We start from the raw sequence: 17,985 nt of genomic DNA on the forward strand, positions 1-17,985 counted from the left end.
TTTTTTTTTTACATTCTATGGCCCAAACCTTTTAGCTGGACGTCCTGGAGTTGTAGACCGATGACGTACTAGATTAAATCGAATATGCGTGATTTTCCTAAAACCGGTAAGTTATAGGTTAAATGTTTTTCAACGGCTCTGGGTAGGGTAGGTAGGATTTCAAGATTTCTCTATATAATTTGTGAGCAGGTAGGCTAATCAGCACTGTGATTAACAAGAGTAATGAAATCTTTAGAATCGGTTGCGGCACATAGCTTGATCCAGTCCAGGGTTTCCATTTCCTCACTAGTAGAAACCCGCTCTGGGGTGCGTTTCCCAAAGCGAACTATGGTCGTAAGTTCCGTCGTTACCAATAGAGTTCAATGGGACTTGCGACCATAGTTCACCAACGATGCTTTCGGGAAACGCACCCCTGGACTGGTTCAAGTGAAAAACAGACGTTAGCTCTCGAGCTCCCTCTATGGTGAGAAACACGCTCCAAACTGCAGGAACAGCACACAACTTCGCTTCCATTCACGATATAAAACCTACTCCTACGTCAAAAACGCGCTGTTTGCGTTCAATCAACAATACAATATAAATAAATAAATAAACAACGAACCCGTAGACATTGCGAATTCAAAATGCCGTTTGAACACAGCGGAAGGAGACGAAAGTAGTTCCAAAGGAAAGCCATGCCGATCTCTCGCCACACATCATGTTCTCACGCAGTGAAAAATACATCGCGGAACCGATCATCTCTTCCTACTAGTTCATTTATAGCAGTTCATTTATAGCATCAAATAATGTTGTTATAATCGCGGAAAGATGTCAGTACACAACTTTTTCAATTTCAAGTCCACCTATGCTAATCTTCTAACTCCCCTGACTGCTTTGTCGGACAAAATGGCGGATTCGGCGTTATGATTGGTTAGATCGCCTGTCAATCAAACTCCTGGCGAATGGTCCCATATGTTTTTTTCCAAACGAAAATACATTACATAAATTTAACCAAAGTTGCTTTTGATTTTAAAAATAGATTTCTTAAATGGTTGAGGTTTTCTGATTCAAAGTCAGCTATGTTATTTTGCAATATTTTTAAACTCAGTAAACATTACTCATTAGTATTACTGTGGCAATAAACAGATGACACTTTGTTCAACTATTTAACAGCAAGAATACTAGATAAATGCCAGTGGCGTCTGACGTACTACCTCCAGTAACCGCTAGAGGACACTGGTGTGCAGGATGGAAAAGTTATTATTAGATGAGGCAGGGCAAATATTTCCTTAATTCATCGAAACAGACATGAAAATAGTTCTTGCAGACAGCAGCCTCTCCTTATAATTTTTTAACCTTATTTTTATGTTTGTTTGTTTGTTTGTTTGTTTGTTTGTTTTAACCATTTGTATTTTATGTAAAAGTTTGCCATAGCATGTATTGCATATGTTTCAAACACATGAATTTGTTCAGACAATTCATAAAATACAGGTATGTGTTCAAGTTATAAAAAGCTAATGCTGGTTGTTGTCTCTCTTCCAGGGGTTTTCATTGGGCCATTTTAAAAGACTGGACTCAGGGGTGGGAATGTTTGTTTTCTGCTTCACACACTGCTGAACATTCACAACTGCACAAGAAGTGAGCATTCAGTTTACAAGGCTCTCAAACCTTCTGACGTAAGAATTGAGCTCTTAATGTCAGCAGAATGAAGATTGATATTCATAATCATATTTTACCAAAGGAATGGCCTGACCTGAAACAGGTAGGTTGGGGTTGGAAAGTTATATTTAGTTATGGGTCATCGTGGTCTAACCAAAATTTAAGTGGCTTATATAACATATATGTCAATTTTTCAATGATTTCACTTGCCAGTTGACTTGCTTTTGACATGCCTCTAAATTGCTGGATTTTGATATGTTTTGGTCAGGTGTACATTAAAGTTCATTTAATATGGGCCTATAGAAAATGTGCCGATCCTAATATAAAGAAAATCTGCTTGTCCGTTATCATGTTAATGTAAAAAAAAAAAAATCCAATTCTAAAAGTGTTAAGACAAGACCACAGCTTTACTCTTAAAATGTATGCATCTGTTAAACATTAATGAAAGGGATTTATCACTAACCCTGACCTTTATTGCTTGTTTATCTGAGCAAGCTGAGGAAGATTCTATTAATCATTTCTCATGTCTTAAAAAGCAAACTAAATCCAAGTTTATTTATTTATTCATTCATTCATTGCCATAGCAAAAGTGTAATATTTTTGTAGTGTAAAATCACATTATACAATTTACCTCAATATTGACATTTTGGTGCTTCACAGAGGTATGGATATGATGGATTCATTCAACTCCACCATCACTGCAAAGTAAGTTTAAAAATGCAAATATCTGCACTGGAACATGAAAGATTTTTTCTTAGTACACTCTTTCACAAATGATCATTGCTCACAGAGAAAATCAGCTCAATTTGCAGTTTAGTCTAATGATAGTGGAAGAACACCAGCTGGATGGAAAAGGTTCTGCATGCCTGGCCATAGATCCAACTGGCATGAGCTCTTCCTGAGAGAAAGTGTGAGTGTGCGAGAGTATGTTACGACCCCCATGAGGAATGAGTGGGCAGCAGAGACAGATCTGATCCTCCACTTGGAGCAGGAGGATGTTAAAGCATCTGCCAGCCTCTTTATGTACCTGCAGGCCTGTAGAGTAATTGGATTGTTCTGTACTGGGTTTCTGCTGGTGTCTCTGGTGGTTTCTGGTCTACTCAGACGTATTCTGTTCTTTGTTGCAATAAGAAGAACCTTTTTAAAACTGAAAGACTGAATAAACAGACATAATGGAAATAACTGCTCATTAGGCAGTGCATTTTTTATTTTTTGCCTTAAAGGGTTAGTTCACCCAAAAATGAAATTTCTGTCATTAAGTACTCACCCTCATGTCGTTCCAAACCCGTAAGACCTTCGTTCATCCTCAGAACACAAATTAAGAAATTTTTGATGAAATCCAGGAGTTTTTTTACCCCCCATAGAAAGCAACATAATTACCGTCATTCAAGGTCCAGAAAAGTAGTAAGATAAGAGATTGTTGAATAAAGTCATTATTTTTGTTTTGTTTTTGCGCACAAAAAGTATTCTTGTCACTTCATAACATTGAAGTTGAACCACTGCAGTCATGTCGACGGTTTTAACAATGTCTTTAGTACCTTTCTGGACCTTGAATGATGGTAATCATTTTGCTTTCTATGCAGGATAAAAACCTCTTGGATTTCATCAAAAAATATCTTAATTTGTGTTCTGAAGATGAATGAAAGTCTTACAGGTGTGGAACGACATGAGGGTGAGGAATTAATGACAGAATTTTCATTTTTGGGTGAATTAACCCTTTAATTCCTCTTCAGGCAATATTTTCTTTTTAAACCAAATGAGCAAAGCTTCCTAAAAAAACACTCATTCTTGAGAATATTAGTCAGGAGTGTTTGAGTATGTGGAAAAAGAGGACAGCAGGCCTTCCCTGGGCTCCCTGTCTGAGCAGCTGTAGAGCTCCACATGGGGTTTAGCTTCAGTAAAGTAGCAGAATAAAACCGGATCACCTTGAGCACAACAATGCGGTTGCTGCATATAAACACACACATAGACCTTGATGAATCTTACCACTTCAACTGTGCCTTATAATCACAGTTTACCTTGTAATAAACAAACAACAATATAGAGTGAATGACTGCAATAATGATAATTGTAAAAAAACAACTTTTTAAATAAACTATATTTGGTTGAATGAATGACACTCCTTATAAAAAAATCCATATTCTCTAACTGCATATGAACATTGATTCCTGATGTAAAATGTGCTTGTCATGCAAAAAACTTTGCACCTCCTCTCATTCTAAAGTCCATTGGATTGTATTTGACCTTGCTCTCCACTGCCACCAAGTGGCTAAAAATACTAACTGTCATGTGACAATGTGGATACATGACTCACAGAAATGTCAGATGCAGCTAATTTCTTCTGTTAAAAAACACCATGGGTTTGTGTGAACTAGGGAGAAGCTAAAATGATGAAGGATGGGAAATTGTTCAGAGTGATCCAGGAGAACTGCTGGGACGCTGAGGCTCGGATTCGGGATATGGACAAGCATGGTAAATACAGTAAAGCAGTGATTAAATTCTGTACTATCTATTTTCTATCTATCCGTACATCCATCTACTGTATACAACAAATGTAATATAGATAATATAATGTAGAAATAAATGTGAAAAAGAATAAAAATCAGACTTTTTCCATGTTTAAGTGTTATAATCAGGTCCCCGGTGCATCTACCAACCCAGAAAATGTGAAAAATGACAACCCAGTAACTTTGTTTTGGTAAGCCTTTCATGTGAAAAAACGAGCCGCTCAGATTTCGAGATTTCGCTCCCCTTGTGATGTAGGAAGGGGATCTTATTATAATATTACCGCCCCTTAGTCTTAGTTTCCAGCCACGGCGCCGACATTTCGTTTTCGCAAGGGACAATGCTGTAACAGTTCTTTTGCCATGGCAAAAGATAGAGCAAAGCATGCTAACTGTTCTGTTGTTGGCTGCACAGATGCACAGAACACTGTTTAGGCTATGTTGGGCTGCTTTAGAGAAGAGGAAGAGTTGTTGAGTCTTGTTGCCATGCTGTCATTTTACGCCAGACTGCTTCACAAACGATGGTCAATTCAACGCACAAAAGATTAACATGACGCCACATGCTAGTCCATGAGTTGAATCAACTCCACAGCAACTACATACATTTATGCACTAACCATTCAGAAACATCCAGTTGCATTGTAAAAGTTGTAACTTCTTCCTGAGTCTCTCCATCAGTGTCCGACTCCGGTTTGAACAGTGTAAGGCTGAACACCGTTACTGAAAATCGTCATTTTGGCTGCGTGAGATTCTCCAGCTTTGTTGTTGTTGAGCAACCGAAGCGTAAGCTGTTAAAGCTCTGCCCTCTTTTTTATTCATGTTCACGTTTATTTCTACTTTATCTACAGACCAGCTCAACTTAAGTTCATTGTTTTATTTATTTATTACAGAGATTTGTTTGATTTTTTTCAGGAGTGACAGTACAGGCCCTTTCCACTGTGCCTGTGATGTTCAGCTACTGGGTAAGAATCAGTGTAAAAATTAACCAAATGCTTGGTTTCAATGACACTTTTCTCTTAGATTACCTAAACCCCCATATTTACCTCTTTTACACTCCTCACTACTATAATTTCTTTTTGATGCTTGTCTGTTATTTCAGTCCAATGTTCCTCTGCATTTCTAAAGGCCAAGCCCCATGACACACTGGACCTGTGTGGGATTCTGAATGATGATCTGGCTGCTACAGTGAAGCGATACCCTAAGCGTTTCGTTGGACTGGGCACTCTGCCCATGCAGGCCCCTGATCTAGCAGTACAAGAGATGAGGCGGTGTGTGAATCAGCTAGGCTTCCCTGGAGTGCAAATTGGTTCTCATATAAACACATGGGACCTCAATGCCCCAGAGCTATATCCTGTCTATGCTGTAAGTCCAATTGTCTTTAGTAGAACATGCCACAGCCACACTAAAGTATTTGGTCTCTTTTTTTGCTCTCTAATTTTGTCAAGTAGTCATTCAGTTTTGTCTCAATGTGTAGGGCTTTTTAAAATCAGAAATTTTGTCATCAATATTTTTACCTCTTACAACAGGCTGCTGAGGAACTCAACTGCTCGATATTTGTGCATCCGTGGGACATGCAGACAGATGGTAGAATGGCAAAATACTGGCTGCCTTGGTTAGTTGGTGGGTTTGATTGAGTGTCTTGACATGGGACACTCTACAGTTTAATAGCAGATTGTGATCATTTTTATTGAATTAGTTTTATTGAAGACTAGTATACCCAGTCATTGTTTGACCCCACTTTAATTCTTTCTGACAGGTATGCCAGCAGAAACTACAATGGCAATTTGTTCCATGATTTTTGGAGGTGTTTTTGAAAGATTTCCCAAACTTAAGGTCTGCTTTGCTCATGGAGGTAAACATATTCATGTTATGTTTAGATCACTTTATGATTTCATGGGCAGCAAAACAGCTAGAGTGATAACCTTGAACTATTAAGACAGTTGTTGTTTTTTTGTTTGTTTGTTTTTTGCTGTAATTTGCCTTGATGGATGTGGTGTTATAGTTCATACTTTGTGTTCCAGGTGGAGCTTTTCCATTCACCATTGGCCGAATTGAGCATGGCTTTAAAGTGCGCCCTGATCTTTGTGCAACCGACAACAAAATCAACCCACGCAAATACATGGGATCTTTCTACACTGACTCTCTAGTGCATGATCCACTTTCACTGAAGTTACTCATGGAAGTCATAGGAAAGGTAGTTATTTTAATTCTTATATCAGCAGCAATGCTAAATCCCCCTGCAACAGAAGAGACACCAATGAGCTACAGCAATGAACTAAGTGAACTCTAACTTATGAAATGGCAAAGCTAGATGTTTCATGTGCAGAAAACAAAATATGTGCTATTTTAGATTTTATAAAGGATTCTGCTTCTTGCAGGATAAAGTGATGTTAGGAACAGATTACCCATTTCCACTTGGGGAACTGGAGCCAGGCGCTTTGATTGAATCCATGGATGAGTTTGATAGTTTGCTAAAGGTAAAAAACATCTATCTATTTATCTCTCTGAACACACTATGTTTTATTTCAAAAATAAATTGCAAATACATTGAATTTATAATGTTGCTGCTAAACTGTTCATTTTTGGTAATAATATTGTGATTAAGTTAATAAATATTAAGTGCATGTAGAGCATATCCAATATCCAATACTATTGCATCTTATCTTCATTTTACTCCTTTGTTTAGGATAAACTGCTTGCTGGGAATGCTCTGGAATTTTTAGGACTGTCAAGAAAACAGTTTGAGTGACTGATCAGTTGTATTGATGTGTATCAGAAGTTATTATGTTACCAGAGAGCTGGATAATGAAAACTAAACCTTACTTGATTTGCTTCATTTTTTTTTTCGGTAACACTTTATTTTACAGTGCCGCAGTTACTCGTTACTACATGTACTTATTATAGTAATAACAGTAAATTATGCATAAGTAACTAACCCTAAACCAAACCCTAACTGTAACTCTATAGTAAGTACATGTAGTTAATTAATAGTAACAGTACTTATTTGAGTAATTACAATGTAACTACGGCACTGTAAAATAAAGTGTAAATTTTTTTCCTGTTTAAAAATGATTGGTTAAATGAAACATTATTATTATTAAATTATGAAATATAAAATGTATTAAATTGTGCTGAACCAACAAAAATGGTGTAATATTTTAATACAATATACCTGTACACCTACATATGAATGTTTACTACAAAATGCAAAATGATGATCCACTGTTTAAAAGGGGAGTCTGGTGTTTGCTTTAAATAATTCACTAAAAAGCTTTCGATAAAACATCTTTGTCTTTCAAAGTATTTCTCAAACCACCCAGTTGGTGTCTACCTATGACATTGCTATGCCTAATAAACTACAGTTCCCAGAAGTAATGCATTGTGAGACGTACGTGAAGGACGTGACGCTGCGTGTGCGTGACGTATGTGAAAATACGTGACGCTCGCTCTCTGTTCGTTTGCTGGACGGTAATGGCGGCGTGCCGGGGATCATCGTCTAAATGGTTTTTCACCCGGGAACAGCTCGAAAACACCCCGTCCCGTCGCTGCGGAATGGAGCCAGACAGAGAGCTGTCCAGTCGACAGCAAGCCGCGAATCTTATTCAGGACATGGGCCAGAGACTAAATGTGTATCCTTCAGACGTGCTGATCAACAGCAGGCCCATTTCTGTTTCTCGCTGTGTCTGTTTGTTTTACCTTCACACCTGTAATTTCTGTCATTTCTGTTAATCATGAATATCTGTAATAGCTGTGAACTCGGCTGAAATTACTCGAGATTGTCAGTTTAACCCTTATGCTAGCAGCTCGCGTTTGTCTTGCGCAGACGCTTCGCTGATTAATGTTAATGTTCTACAAATGATTGACGTACAATTTGTATATATACCTGTTAGCTACCTTGCTGTAACTTCGCCTGTCTAGTCGTAGTATTATAGTGAGCTAGTTGTAACTCGATTTATGTTTATGTTTAAGTTGCTCATGCGCGTGACAGCACGCAGCTCACGCACATATGTAATGTAAGCGGCACGCGAGCAGTGCCCAAGGAAGTCGACCGGAAGTTGAAGTCGGCCGCGTGCTGCCATCTTGTAGCAGAACTTCACTTGCGTTAGCATCCCATTGACTCCCATTCATTTTGGCGTCACTTTGACAGTGAATAACTTTACATCTGAGGCGTTTAAAGACTCCATTTGTCCATTATTTATTTCCAAAGATACACGACAATGTATAAAGGGCTCCATTACCTTCTATGTTACATTATGGCCCCGTAGAAACAGTTTTTGTAAAAATAAGCTAACGATTGCGTCATAACCACTCGACTCTCTGTCGCACAGTAGAGAATATTACCGTACAGACAGGAGGAGAAGCTCGCAGGCAATAGTATGCATTAACTTAATATGGTGTACTGGCGTTACATTTTAAAATACTATACAAACTAATTAATCAGAATACTTACTCCTGCTCATGTAACGGAGGCCAGCTAGTAGTTGCTGTGCGAGTAAACCTCACTCCTCTGATCTCAAGAGATGCTCTAGCGACTGACACTAGAGGTTGCAGCCTTTAGCCTCCTTGTTAGAGCGTCCGACTCCCATGCCGGAGACCCAGGTTCGAGACCCGCGTAGGGCGGGGTGAGAAGGACCTGGACAAGAGGGGTTACATTGGTGCCGTGACCAGGATGGGAGTGAGGTTTAGGGGGGTGAGTGTAACGGAGGCCAGCTAGTAGTTGCTGTGCGAGTAAACCTCACTCCTCTGATCTCAAGAGATGCTCTAGCGACTGACGCTAGAGGTTGCAGCCTTTAGCCTCCTTGTTAGAGCGTCCGACTCCCATGCCGGAGACCCAGGTTCGAGACCCGCGTAGGGCGGGGTGAGAAGGACCTGGACAAGAGGGGTTACATTGGTGCCGTGACCAGGATGGGAGTGAGGTTTAGGGGGGTGAGTGTAACGGAGGCCAGCTAGTAGTTGCTGTGCGAGTAAACCTCACTCCTCTGATCTCAAGAGATGCTCTAGCGACTGACGCTAGAGGTTGCAGCCTTTAGCCTCCTTGTTAGAGCGTCCGACTCCCATGCCAGAGACCCAGGTTCGAGACCCGCGTAGGGCGGGGTGAGAAGGACCTGGACTAGAGGGGTTACACTCACTCACGCCAAAGAACTCCCCGCTCAAGCTCGCCGTCTCTGCAAGATTAACGATGGCAGTTTGCACGCACAGCTACTAGAAGATTTACATCTGTCAGACAGGTTGCGGACGTCATCAAGCTTAGTTTGAGTCTGCGCATCAGAAACGGAAGTGCTAAAAATCGCTAAAAATGGGCTTCACTTGACTCAATTGAGTTCCAATGGGGTCGCTGTGTCCATTTCTTTTACTGTCTATGCACGCGAGCAGGCCGGTTACCGTAAATATTAACGCCGCTCTGCACTACCAAACCTGTCAAAATATGAATTATGTGATTGTTTTGATGTTTGTTAAAAATATAGGTTTGCTTTGCTACCAACTTGTATCGTTACGAAACACGAATACGTAATTGTAAGTAAATGGCTGGAGTTACATAACCCTACGTTTCCTTAACTCACAATTCAGTTCTCAACTCACAATAAATACTGCCATTGTTTACATGCACAGATTTTATATGTACCACTCTTTCACCAAATTCCACAGAAATGTAAGTGTTTCCACCTACACTGCCTGCATCAATTGCATATACCCTTTTCAACCATATAAATATTCACAAGCTTCTGTGTTTCATCTGAAGTGTAAGAATGAACACACTGCTGTCAGTGCAACTGTTAATGCAGTTTTCAAAGTTAAAGTGGAATGGATACATTATAGGATGCAGTGTTACCTGCAGCAGTCATAATGAACGTGAGAGACACTAATATCTGGTCTACACAACTGTGATTACATTTTTCACTGTTTTTGAAATCGCATTTTAGGATTTGTGCACCCTAAAATGAAAATTCTGTCATCAGTTACTCAGACTCATGTCGATCCAAGTCTTTCATTCATCTTTAAAACATAAATAAAGATAATTTTAATGAAACCTGTTGAGATTTCTTTCCCTCCATTGGAAGTCCATTAATCTAAAACACGCAAGAACAAACCTCATTGGTTCTCGCATGTCAAGCAAGCATGTTTGAGCTTCCATTTACCATATTTGATGTGCTTTATGTATGTGCGTTGATCAGTGTTTATATGAATAAAAGCCAAAATAAATCCATTCATATAAAGCAATTGTCTCTCTTCAGAAATCTAAACCGCTCGATTCATATGGATTTCTTTTACAATGTGTTTATGAACTTTTTAAAGCATCAAAGTTTTGGGTGAATGGACTTTTAATGGAGGACAGCAATCTCTCAGGTTTCATTAAAATGTCTTCTTTTGGGTTTTGAAATTAAAAGTTTTATAGGCTTGGAATAAAATGAAGGGTGAGTAATTGAGGATATCATTTTCAATTAAGGGTGAAATAACCCTTTAGAGTAGGCGTGCATCTTTCAACATGACCATGTATTCTTTTCTTCCCTCCTCAGACCATCTCCCCAACAACATTATTTCTGGCTGCAAAAGTTGAGGAGCAACCACGGAAACTCGAACATGTCATTAAAGTAGCGCATGCGTGTTTAAACCCACTGGAGCCTCCACTGGATACAAAGAGTAATGTAAGTCCTGGGTATTATTATTGTTTTTGTTTTTTTCACCAACATTTCATCACACTGAATAATTTCTGCTACACTTGCCTCCATAAGAGTATTTAGATTCTGTTGCTACAGAATCAGGCGTCTCACTAGTCAACTTTGATTCAGAAGTTTCTCACTTGCCAGATGTTTTTAAAAAAAAATCTTGTCCTGTTTTGTCAGATGTCTGTCACATCCACTAATTAACATTTAGTGTTAGTTCACCCAAAAATAAAAATTCTGCCATCATTTACTTGGCCTCATGTTGTTCCAAACCCATAAGACTTTTCTTCATCTTTGAAACATGATTAATTTCATGTTTTATAAAATGAATGATATTTTTAATAAAGCCCTTTTCTCCCTCCATTTAAAGTATTCACCCAAAATGTTGATGCTTCAAAAACTTGATAAAGAAAATCCATGACAAGTGGTTTAATCTGTGTCTCCGACAGGATCGCTTTATATGATGAACCGTATTCATGCTTTTATTCTCATATCATCATTGGTAAGCATATATAAATAGAGCACATCAGATATGGTCAAGAGAAGCGCAAACATGCTTGCTTGATGCATGAGAACCAATGAGTTTTGAACTTGCATGTCATGCAAGCACTTTTGAGGTTCCTTTGACCATATTTGTAAGTGTGGAGTGACATGGGGTAAATGATGACAGAATGTTCAGAACTATCCCTTTAACTACTGTAACTAGCCATTTAAGAAGGACAGATTAAACAAATGCCTCTGTTATTTCTCTGCATTCTCATTCATTTGAAACTCGCAGACTACCTTTGATTCTCCAACAATGATGTAAATGAGGCTTTCAACTGAAAATGGACTAGTGAGACACTGACATTAAACATCCAGTGTGTCAGTGCTGGGCAATAAATCTCCCTTGAACGAGGAAAATATTGTCTTGAGCACCTCAATTTATAAAAAGTGTTAATTGTACGGCAAACAATTAGTGTTGCCTGTTAATGGAAGAGTGCAGAGAATTCTGTTTATTGGTTGAAGATACAGAAAGACACATTACAAGCCTCATGTAATGATTGTCTGTTGAACTTCAGGCATACCTCCAGCAAGCTCAAGAGCTGGTGATACTTGAAACCATAGTGCTGCAGACTTTAGGTAAGTCTATGGAAGGAGGTTCCTTCAAACTGAATATTAAGAGTGAACATAGAGGCTTGCTGACAGTGGTTCAACTTTGAAAATAAAAATTGAATTCTTTCCACTCAGAGTTTTGATGGAAAAGTTGTATCATCATGACTAAATTTGCCAGAATTGTGATCTTAAGCTTTGTTACAAAGAATTTTTGGATGTTATTTTGCAACAGGACACATGGATATCAGTGATTCTGCATTGTTTTAAAGGTTTTGTTCTAACTAACATGCATGATTGTCTTTCATGATCCACAGATGTTGAAAGTGGTGTGCTTCAGTTAGGAATTAAATTTATGTGCTTTATATTGCAGGCTTTGAAATAACAATTGAACATCCACACACTGATGTGGTGAAATGTTCCCAGCTAGTGCGAGGTATAGACTTTCCTTCATATGCTTTCTGCAATCACCATTAGAAATAAAACAGTGCTGACTTAATCTTTGAACTATTGGCTTTTGAACTATGGCTAAGCATGCAGTTCATGGAGAGGTAAACCTCACTGTGTCGAGTATAATTAGGTCTCATTCTTACTCGCATGTAGAGTTTGATTCACTCTCACTCTTTTGCTTTTCTCTTTCTCTGTTTATTTTCACAGCAAGCAAGGATCTGGCACAGACTTCCTATTTCATGGCTACCAACAGGTTGTTATCCAGAACCTCATTTGTTGCACTGTGACTGCACACTATAGCTTCCTTTACTGCAGGTTACCCTACCAGTGTCCAACACCCTCCTTGCACCGGTGGCTACTGGGACGCCCCCCCTCTCAAACATGCCCTCAGATCGGGGTGGGGAGGGGGTTCGGCGGCACCGGCCCCGGTTGCAGTGCGGTGTATTGTACGGGGGATCATTGTTGGCACAGAGGGGTTGAATGCACAATGTGAAGTGTAGTGGTGCTCTTGAACCTCACGTTTGCTCGGTTACAGAAGTGCATTTGTCTAAAAAAGACACTTTGGTAGCCTGAATAGCAGCTAAAGATTACACAGATGTAAACATTACATAGAAGTTCTCACGGTAAGTACCCAGACCCCTTTGTTTTTTCCTATGATTTTGTTATTCTCAAAGTGATAATTAAACTTTTGTTTTGGTCTTTCGTATTCAAAATATTTAGAAGTTTTTTGTTTTTTTTCATTTGTTTTTGTCATTCAATGCCTGACTTGATTTTTGAGATAAAGACATCTGTTGTGCTTCCATTGTGATATACCTGTGTTTTAATGCAAGCAAACCCATTAAGGACCTGTTTGAATTTGTAAATTGAAATAATTGTTTCATTGGTTGTGTATTTTTATACTCTTTATAATTTGTAAAAATTGTTTATATCAGGTGTGTAATACAAGGTCCTTAAAGGGTGTAGTCTTCATTGTAATTTAATCAAATAGAGGAATTTTATTTTGTGTGTGTTCCCCCTCATTGTTTATTTATTGTCTTCATTAAATTAGGTTAGCTGTCATTAGTATTTGCCCCCTTTTTTTGCATAGGGATACTGCAGCACTGTATGCGATGTCTGAACATGGGACTAGAGTAGCATATGCTTAACACATGGTCTGCATATAATATGGACGTTGAGGTTTTTTTTTTTTTTGCCTTTTGTTATTCTCTCAAACAAGAGCATGTTACCCATAGGATGAGGACTTTATCGGTTTTGAAACTGAATTAACTGAGTTGAACTGAATTGATGAGTCAACCCCAGTTTCATACGGTCAATGACAGTTGATGGATGACCTGATCATTTTGATTCCCTTGTGTGTTTTTCCTTGCAAATTTTTTATTCTTTTGAATAAAAGTATAGGCTGCTTTTTTCACCTATAGCTAATGCATTTTATGAGTGTTGCAGTCATAATTTGTTTGTCTTTGTTGCATTAGGATTTAAAAGCTCCTCTTACCCCATGTCCAAACATTGATTCTGTTCTGTAGCAAAGGGTTACCATCCAGCTTTGGCTGAGGCTTCAGTTTATTGTTATTTATTTTCAAAAGTCAGTAAAGCACAATTTTGTTCACTGTATACCCCTAAAAGATTGTTAGCATTTTGGTTGAGAAATCTTTGATTTCTCGTGAATTCTTCAGGTCCTATTGATGCAGTTTTACTTCTGGCATCAGTATAGCAGAACAAGTGACTGTAGGCAAATTCACAGAGATTAAAGAATAAGCACTTAATGAGGCCAAACAGCGTTATGCCTTTCATTACATGGGTTTGCAATTATGTGGTAAATATGGATGGTAACCATATGCTTGTTTGCTTCACTGTTCCTTGTGATTCTGTTGACTGCAGGCCTTTATGCCTGTTATTGAATGTACAGTTTTATGTCAGTAGTATCAAGTTTACCCTTGATTATGAGTAACAAACCTATTATTTTTTTGCTAGCACAGTTTTAATTCCAAATAATAGATTTTCATTTCATAAAATCTTTTTTAGACTTTCTACTGCTATTTCTAAACTTCAAATGTAGGTATGCTACAATCGATCAGCTGCTGATCAGAATTGGCTGACTGCACTCTGACAGTAGACCATTTCCTCATAAGCCTATCTGTGTATCCTTATTGGGATATGTTGAGTAAGCCTACTTGTTTTTATTTATTTATTTTTTTAACTTCTCGGTATTGGATGGAAAACAAATCTTGATCGGAGCATCCCTACTCTTGTCTTTTGCCATTCAGATTGTACCCTTTGTAAACTGTCTACCTTTTTGTAGAGCACAAAATATGTTTTTAAATTGTAAAATGTGACTAAATTGCATGCCACTATATCAAGTAGATTCCGAACTGTGCAAGCAAATTTTGGAAGTATGTTGCTCAGAATTGGGGAGCATCTTAGTGGCTGTAATGCTTTCTTAACCTTAATAATACTTTCTAGATGTTCAACATTGCATTCCATCTCTTCTGCAGTTGATCGTTTTGTGCTCTTTCTTTGTTGTCTTTCTTCTTCCTCCATGACATGCCGCTCTTGCAGTCTGCACCTCACCACCTTCTGCTTGCAGTATAAGCCCACGGTCATCGCCTGTGTCTGCATTCACCTGGCTTGCAAATGGTCCAACTGGGAGATCCCAGTTTCCACTGATGGAAAGCACTGGTGGGAGTATGTGGACAGCTCAGTTACACTTGAACTTCTTGATGGTAAATGGAGATTCCACTAAATTACCATGTAAGGCTAATTTTGTCCTAATTATAATTATTTAATTTATATTAATTTGAATTTTGTTGTAGAACTTACCCACGAGTTTCTGCAGATACTGGAGAAGACACCTAGCAGGTTAAAGAGGATTCGTAACTGGAGGGTGAGCGGTTATAATAAATCATGCATTTGGTGTCTTTACATTCGGTAAATTTAGTTTAGTTACACACAGTTGCTATATTTCTAGGCTACACAAGCTGCTAAGAAGCCCAAATCAGATGGTCAGGCCTCAGATAGCAGCTCTTTAGCGGGACCCTCGTTATCCCAGGACCTGTCCTTGATGGATGCCCTTCCTGGGGTCTCTACAAATACAGCATTCTCCAAAGCCTCTACGTCTTTCCCAGTGACCCTGTCAGGCAACTCAAGCAGCAGTCTTTCTCTTGATTCTATTGCCAGCATGCAGGGAACCTCTTATACTTACACCGCTCCCAGTGACTGGCCTCAGGACCAAGTACGCTCAGACCCGTATTCTGTCAAACAACTTCCCCCGCACACATCTATGCATCCACATCGGCCTGACAAAAGTACAGAGATCACCCCTGCCAAACATGAACACAAGGCCAGTGGTGGGGCCAAGCACCAGGCAACAACCTATCCTCCACCTGCAGCACCCACACAGAAAATGTCTCTGGACAAGTACAGGGAGAAACACGCTGCTGAATTGGCGGTGCAGAAACGCAGGCAAGATCAGCAGAATGTGGAGACTGAGGTCTATGGTGCTCCAACACAGACAGATCACCGCAAACACCTACCCCAACTGTCTCATGGGCAGCAGGGAGCAGGAGCCACAACTGCCTCACCCCTGAAGATGAAACTGACAGTCCCTGGGCAGGACAAGCTCCAGGACAAACGTGAGAAAGGCACCTCTTTAAAACTGCGTCTTCCAGTCTCCTCCCAGAGCGAGAAGGGGGGATCAAGTAAGGAGGAACTAAAAATGAAAATAAAGGTGTCCTCTGAGCGGCACAGCTCCTCTGACGAGGGTGCTGCAAAGAGCAAACATTCCAGCCCGCTTGTGAGCAAAGAGAAACACAGAGACCATTCGGGCCATCGCCACCATCACAAACACGGCCACTCGCACACACACACGCATAGCGGCAATGGCAGAAGCGGCCTCGAGGCACCCACAGCGAGTTCAGCCCTTAGGAGCCCGGTAGTTTCCATTGGCGATGGTGCAAGCTCAGCATCCAGTTCCTCACGCAAGAGGGTGAACCCAGACGCCAGCCACAATCACCACTCCAAAAAGAACAAAAGCTCCAAAGGCGGCGCAGGTAGTTCCTCTCATTGTTCATCTGTTCAGCAGTGTGTGTCATCTCACAACTCTGTTCTTAACCTTCCCTTCCCCCCTCCCCCTGTCACATACCAGGTGGGCTACGGACATCTCAGCACCCTAGTGAAACTGGACAGGAAACCAGCGGAGAGCCATGGCCCTGAGGGCGCCGGCCTAGCTAATGGCCAACACACAGACTACAAAGATACTTTTGACATGCTTGATTCGCTGTTAAGTGCCCAAGGAATGGACTCTTGAACTGATAGGAAAAGAGGATAAAATATAAAAGAAAAATCAAGCATAGATTTCATTATTAAGAAGAGAAAAAACAGGAATGTGAAGAGTAAGAGAAAGAAAATAAAAATGCTTCCTGATCTTCTGGCAGTTCGGTTCTCGCCATCTCTGTATAACTGCTGCTTTTTTCCTCAGTATTCCCTCATGAACAGTCAGTATGAGTGCGTGAGCTGGTATGTGAATTTCAGGGCCATTATAGTAAAAAAAAAAAAAAAATCTTTACATGATAAAAATGAGTGATGAAAGTTTTGCCACAGTGAAAATTTAAAAGACTGAAAGCACCCTCTAAAACAACTGATGCTCCTCTCATTTGTTAGAAGGAATGCAGAATCAAGATTTAAGTTCCATAGTTCCTTGAAGGTTTTTTTGTTTTCTATCCCCTCATCTGATACCCTCTATATGAGCTGCATGTTTATAATGAAAGGGACAAGTTGTTTACAGAGTGTGGAGAAACATTTACATACATTCTTGTATGTTAAAAGCTGTACCATAACTTCTCAGGTTTGGAGCTGCTTGTAAAAATATATATATATATATATATATAAATATAAAATATATATAAATATATGGGGGTGGGGGGGATTTTGTGACTCAGTGTTAGAATCTATCATTGGCATTTCTAGCGCAGCCTTCCAGTGATGTGCTCTAGAACTGGTATTCCATGTTCCAGAAGAGGGTGAAATAGCAGGCAATCCAAACCCTGCCAATTACCTGGCATGTTGTCAGAGGCCATGCAATTTGTACCTTTTTTTGATCTTCAAGATGACCTTAAGCTGGATGCCAAAGGTTGTGCCTCAAAACGTATAGTTCTATGAAGTTTACATAACCTTCGCTGTGAAGTGCATTTTATATATTTCTTGGCTTGAAGCAGTAGCCTAATTGTGCAACTCTGTAAGTCAATAACAAATGACCAGAAACATAGGTGGGTAAAAGGAGACTTCATTATCACAGTGCTGACCCAAAGAGATCTGGGCTTTCACACGCCCTCAACATTTATTTCTGAATACGGATGAATGGTTTTGATCTTTTGATTTTGATTCTTTCAGTGTGAGGCTATTGGTAAATGAGGCCAGCATTGTACAAACCGTCATTTTACTTTTGATCACTGAATTGCAGTTGGATAAGGCAAGTGCAAACCCTGGCACTCTTTTTTTTTTGTTTTGTTTTTTGTCTTTTCCCAGTTTTATTTAGATTTAATAAATTACATGGTTTCCACTACCTTACCCTCAGTCTTTGTGTATTTGGTCATTTGTGTTAAAAACGTATTGGCACATTTGTGAAATGACTATTTACAGGTCTT

General features: G+C 39.4%; 2 protein-coding genes across 3 annotated transcripts; both read left to right on the forward strand.

Moving 5' to 3' along the window:
• The first annotated feature begins 1,536 nt into the window (after nucleotides 1-1,536).
• acmsd (aminocarboxymuconate semialdehyde decarboxylase) lies at nucleotides 1,537-6,991 on the forward strand. Its single transcript, XM_048194079.1, has 10 exons — nucleotides 1,537-1,741; nucleotides 2,299-2,343; nucleotides 4,014-4,110; nucleotides 5,055-5,104; nucleotides 5,268-5,504; nucleotides 5,669-5,762; nucleotides 5,899-5,994; nucleotides 6,164-6,336; nucleotides 6,521-6,619; nucleotides 6,829-6,991. The coding sequence occupies exons 1-10, from the start codon at nucleotides 1,685-1,687 to the stop codon at nucleotides 6,889-6,891; spliced, it is 1,011 nt and encodes a 336-aa protein (XP_048050036.1). The 5' UTR covers nucleotides 1,537-1,684; the 3' UTR covers nucleotides 6,892-6,991.
• A 202-nt stretch (nucleotides 6,992-7,193) lies between these two features.
• Nucleotides 7,194-17,908, forward strand: ccnt2a (cyclin T2a). 2 transcript variants are annotated; one of them, XM_048194082.1, is made up of 10 exons: nucleotides 7,197-7,771; nucleotides 9,711-9,792; nucleotides 10,658-10,786; nucleotides 11,866-11,926; nucleotides 12,270-12,332; nucleotides 12,554-12,599; nucleotides 14,903-15,066; nucleotides 15,157-15,227; nucleotides 15,312-16,392; nucleotides 16,488-17,908. In XM_048194082.1, the coding sequence occupies exons 1-10, from the start codon at nucleotides 7,614-7,616 to the stop codon at nucleotides 16,553-16,555; spliced, it is 1,923 nt and encodes a 640-aa protein (XP_048050039.1). In that variant the 5' UTR covers nucleotides 7,197-7,613; the 3' UTR covers nucleotides 16,556-17,908. The 2 variants fall into 2 exon arrangements, with proteins under 2 accessions (XP_048050038.1, XP_048050039.1); XM_048194081.1 differs by having other exon boundaries at nucleotides 7,194-7,771; nucleotides 15,312-17,908.
• The last annotated feature ends 77 nt before the right edge of the window (nucleotides 17,909-17,985 follow it).

The sequence above is a fragment of the Megalobrama amblycephala genome, linkage group LG6 (assembly GCF_018812025.1).
Source record: "Megalobrama amblycephala isolate DHTTF-2021 linkage group LG6, ASM1881202v1, whole genome shotgun sequence".
Classification (NCBI taxonomy): domain Eukaryota; kingdom Metazoa; phylum Chordata; class Actinopteri; order Cypriniformes; family Xenocyprididae; genus Megalobrama; species Megalobrama amblycephala.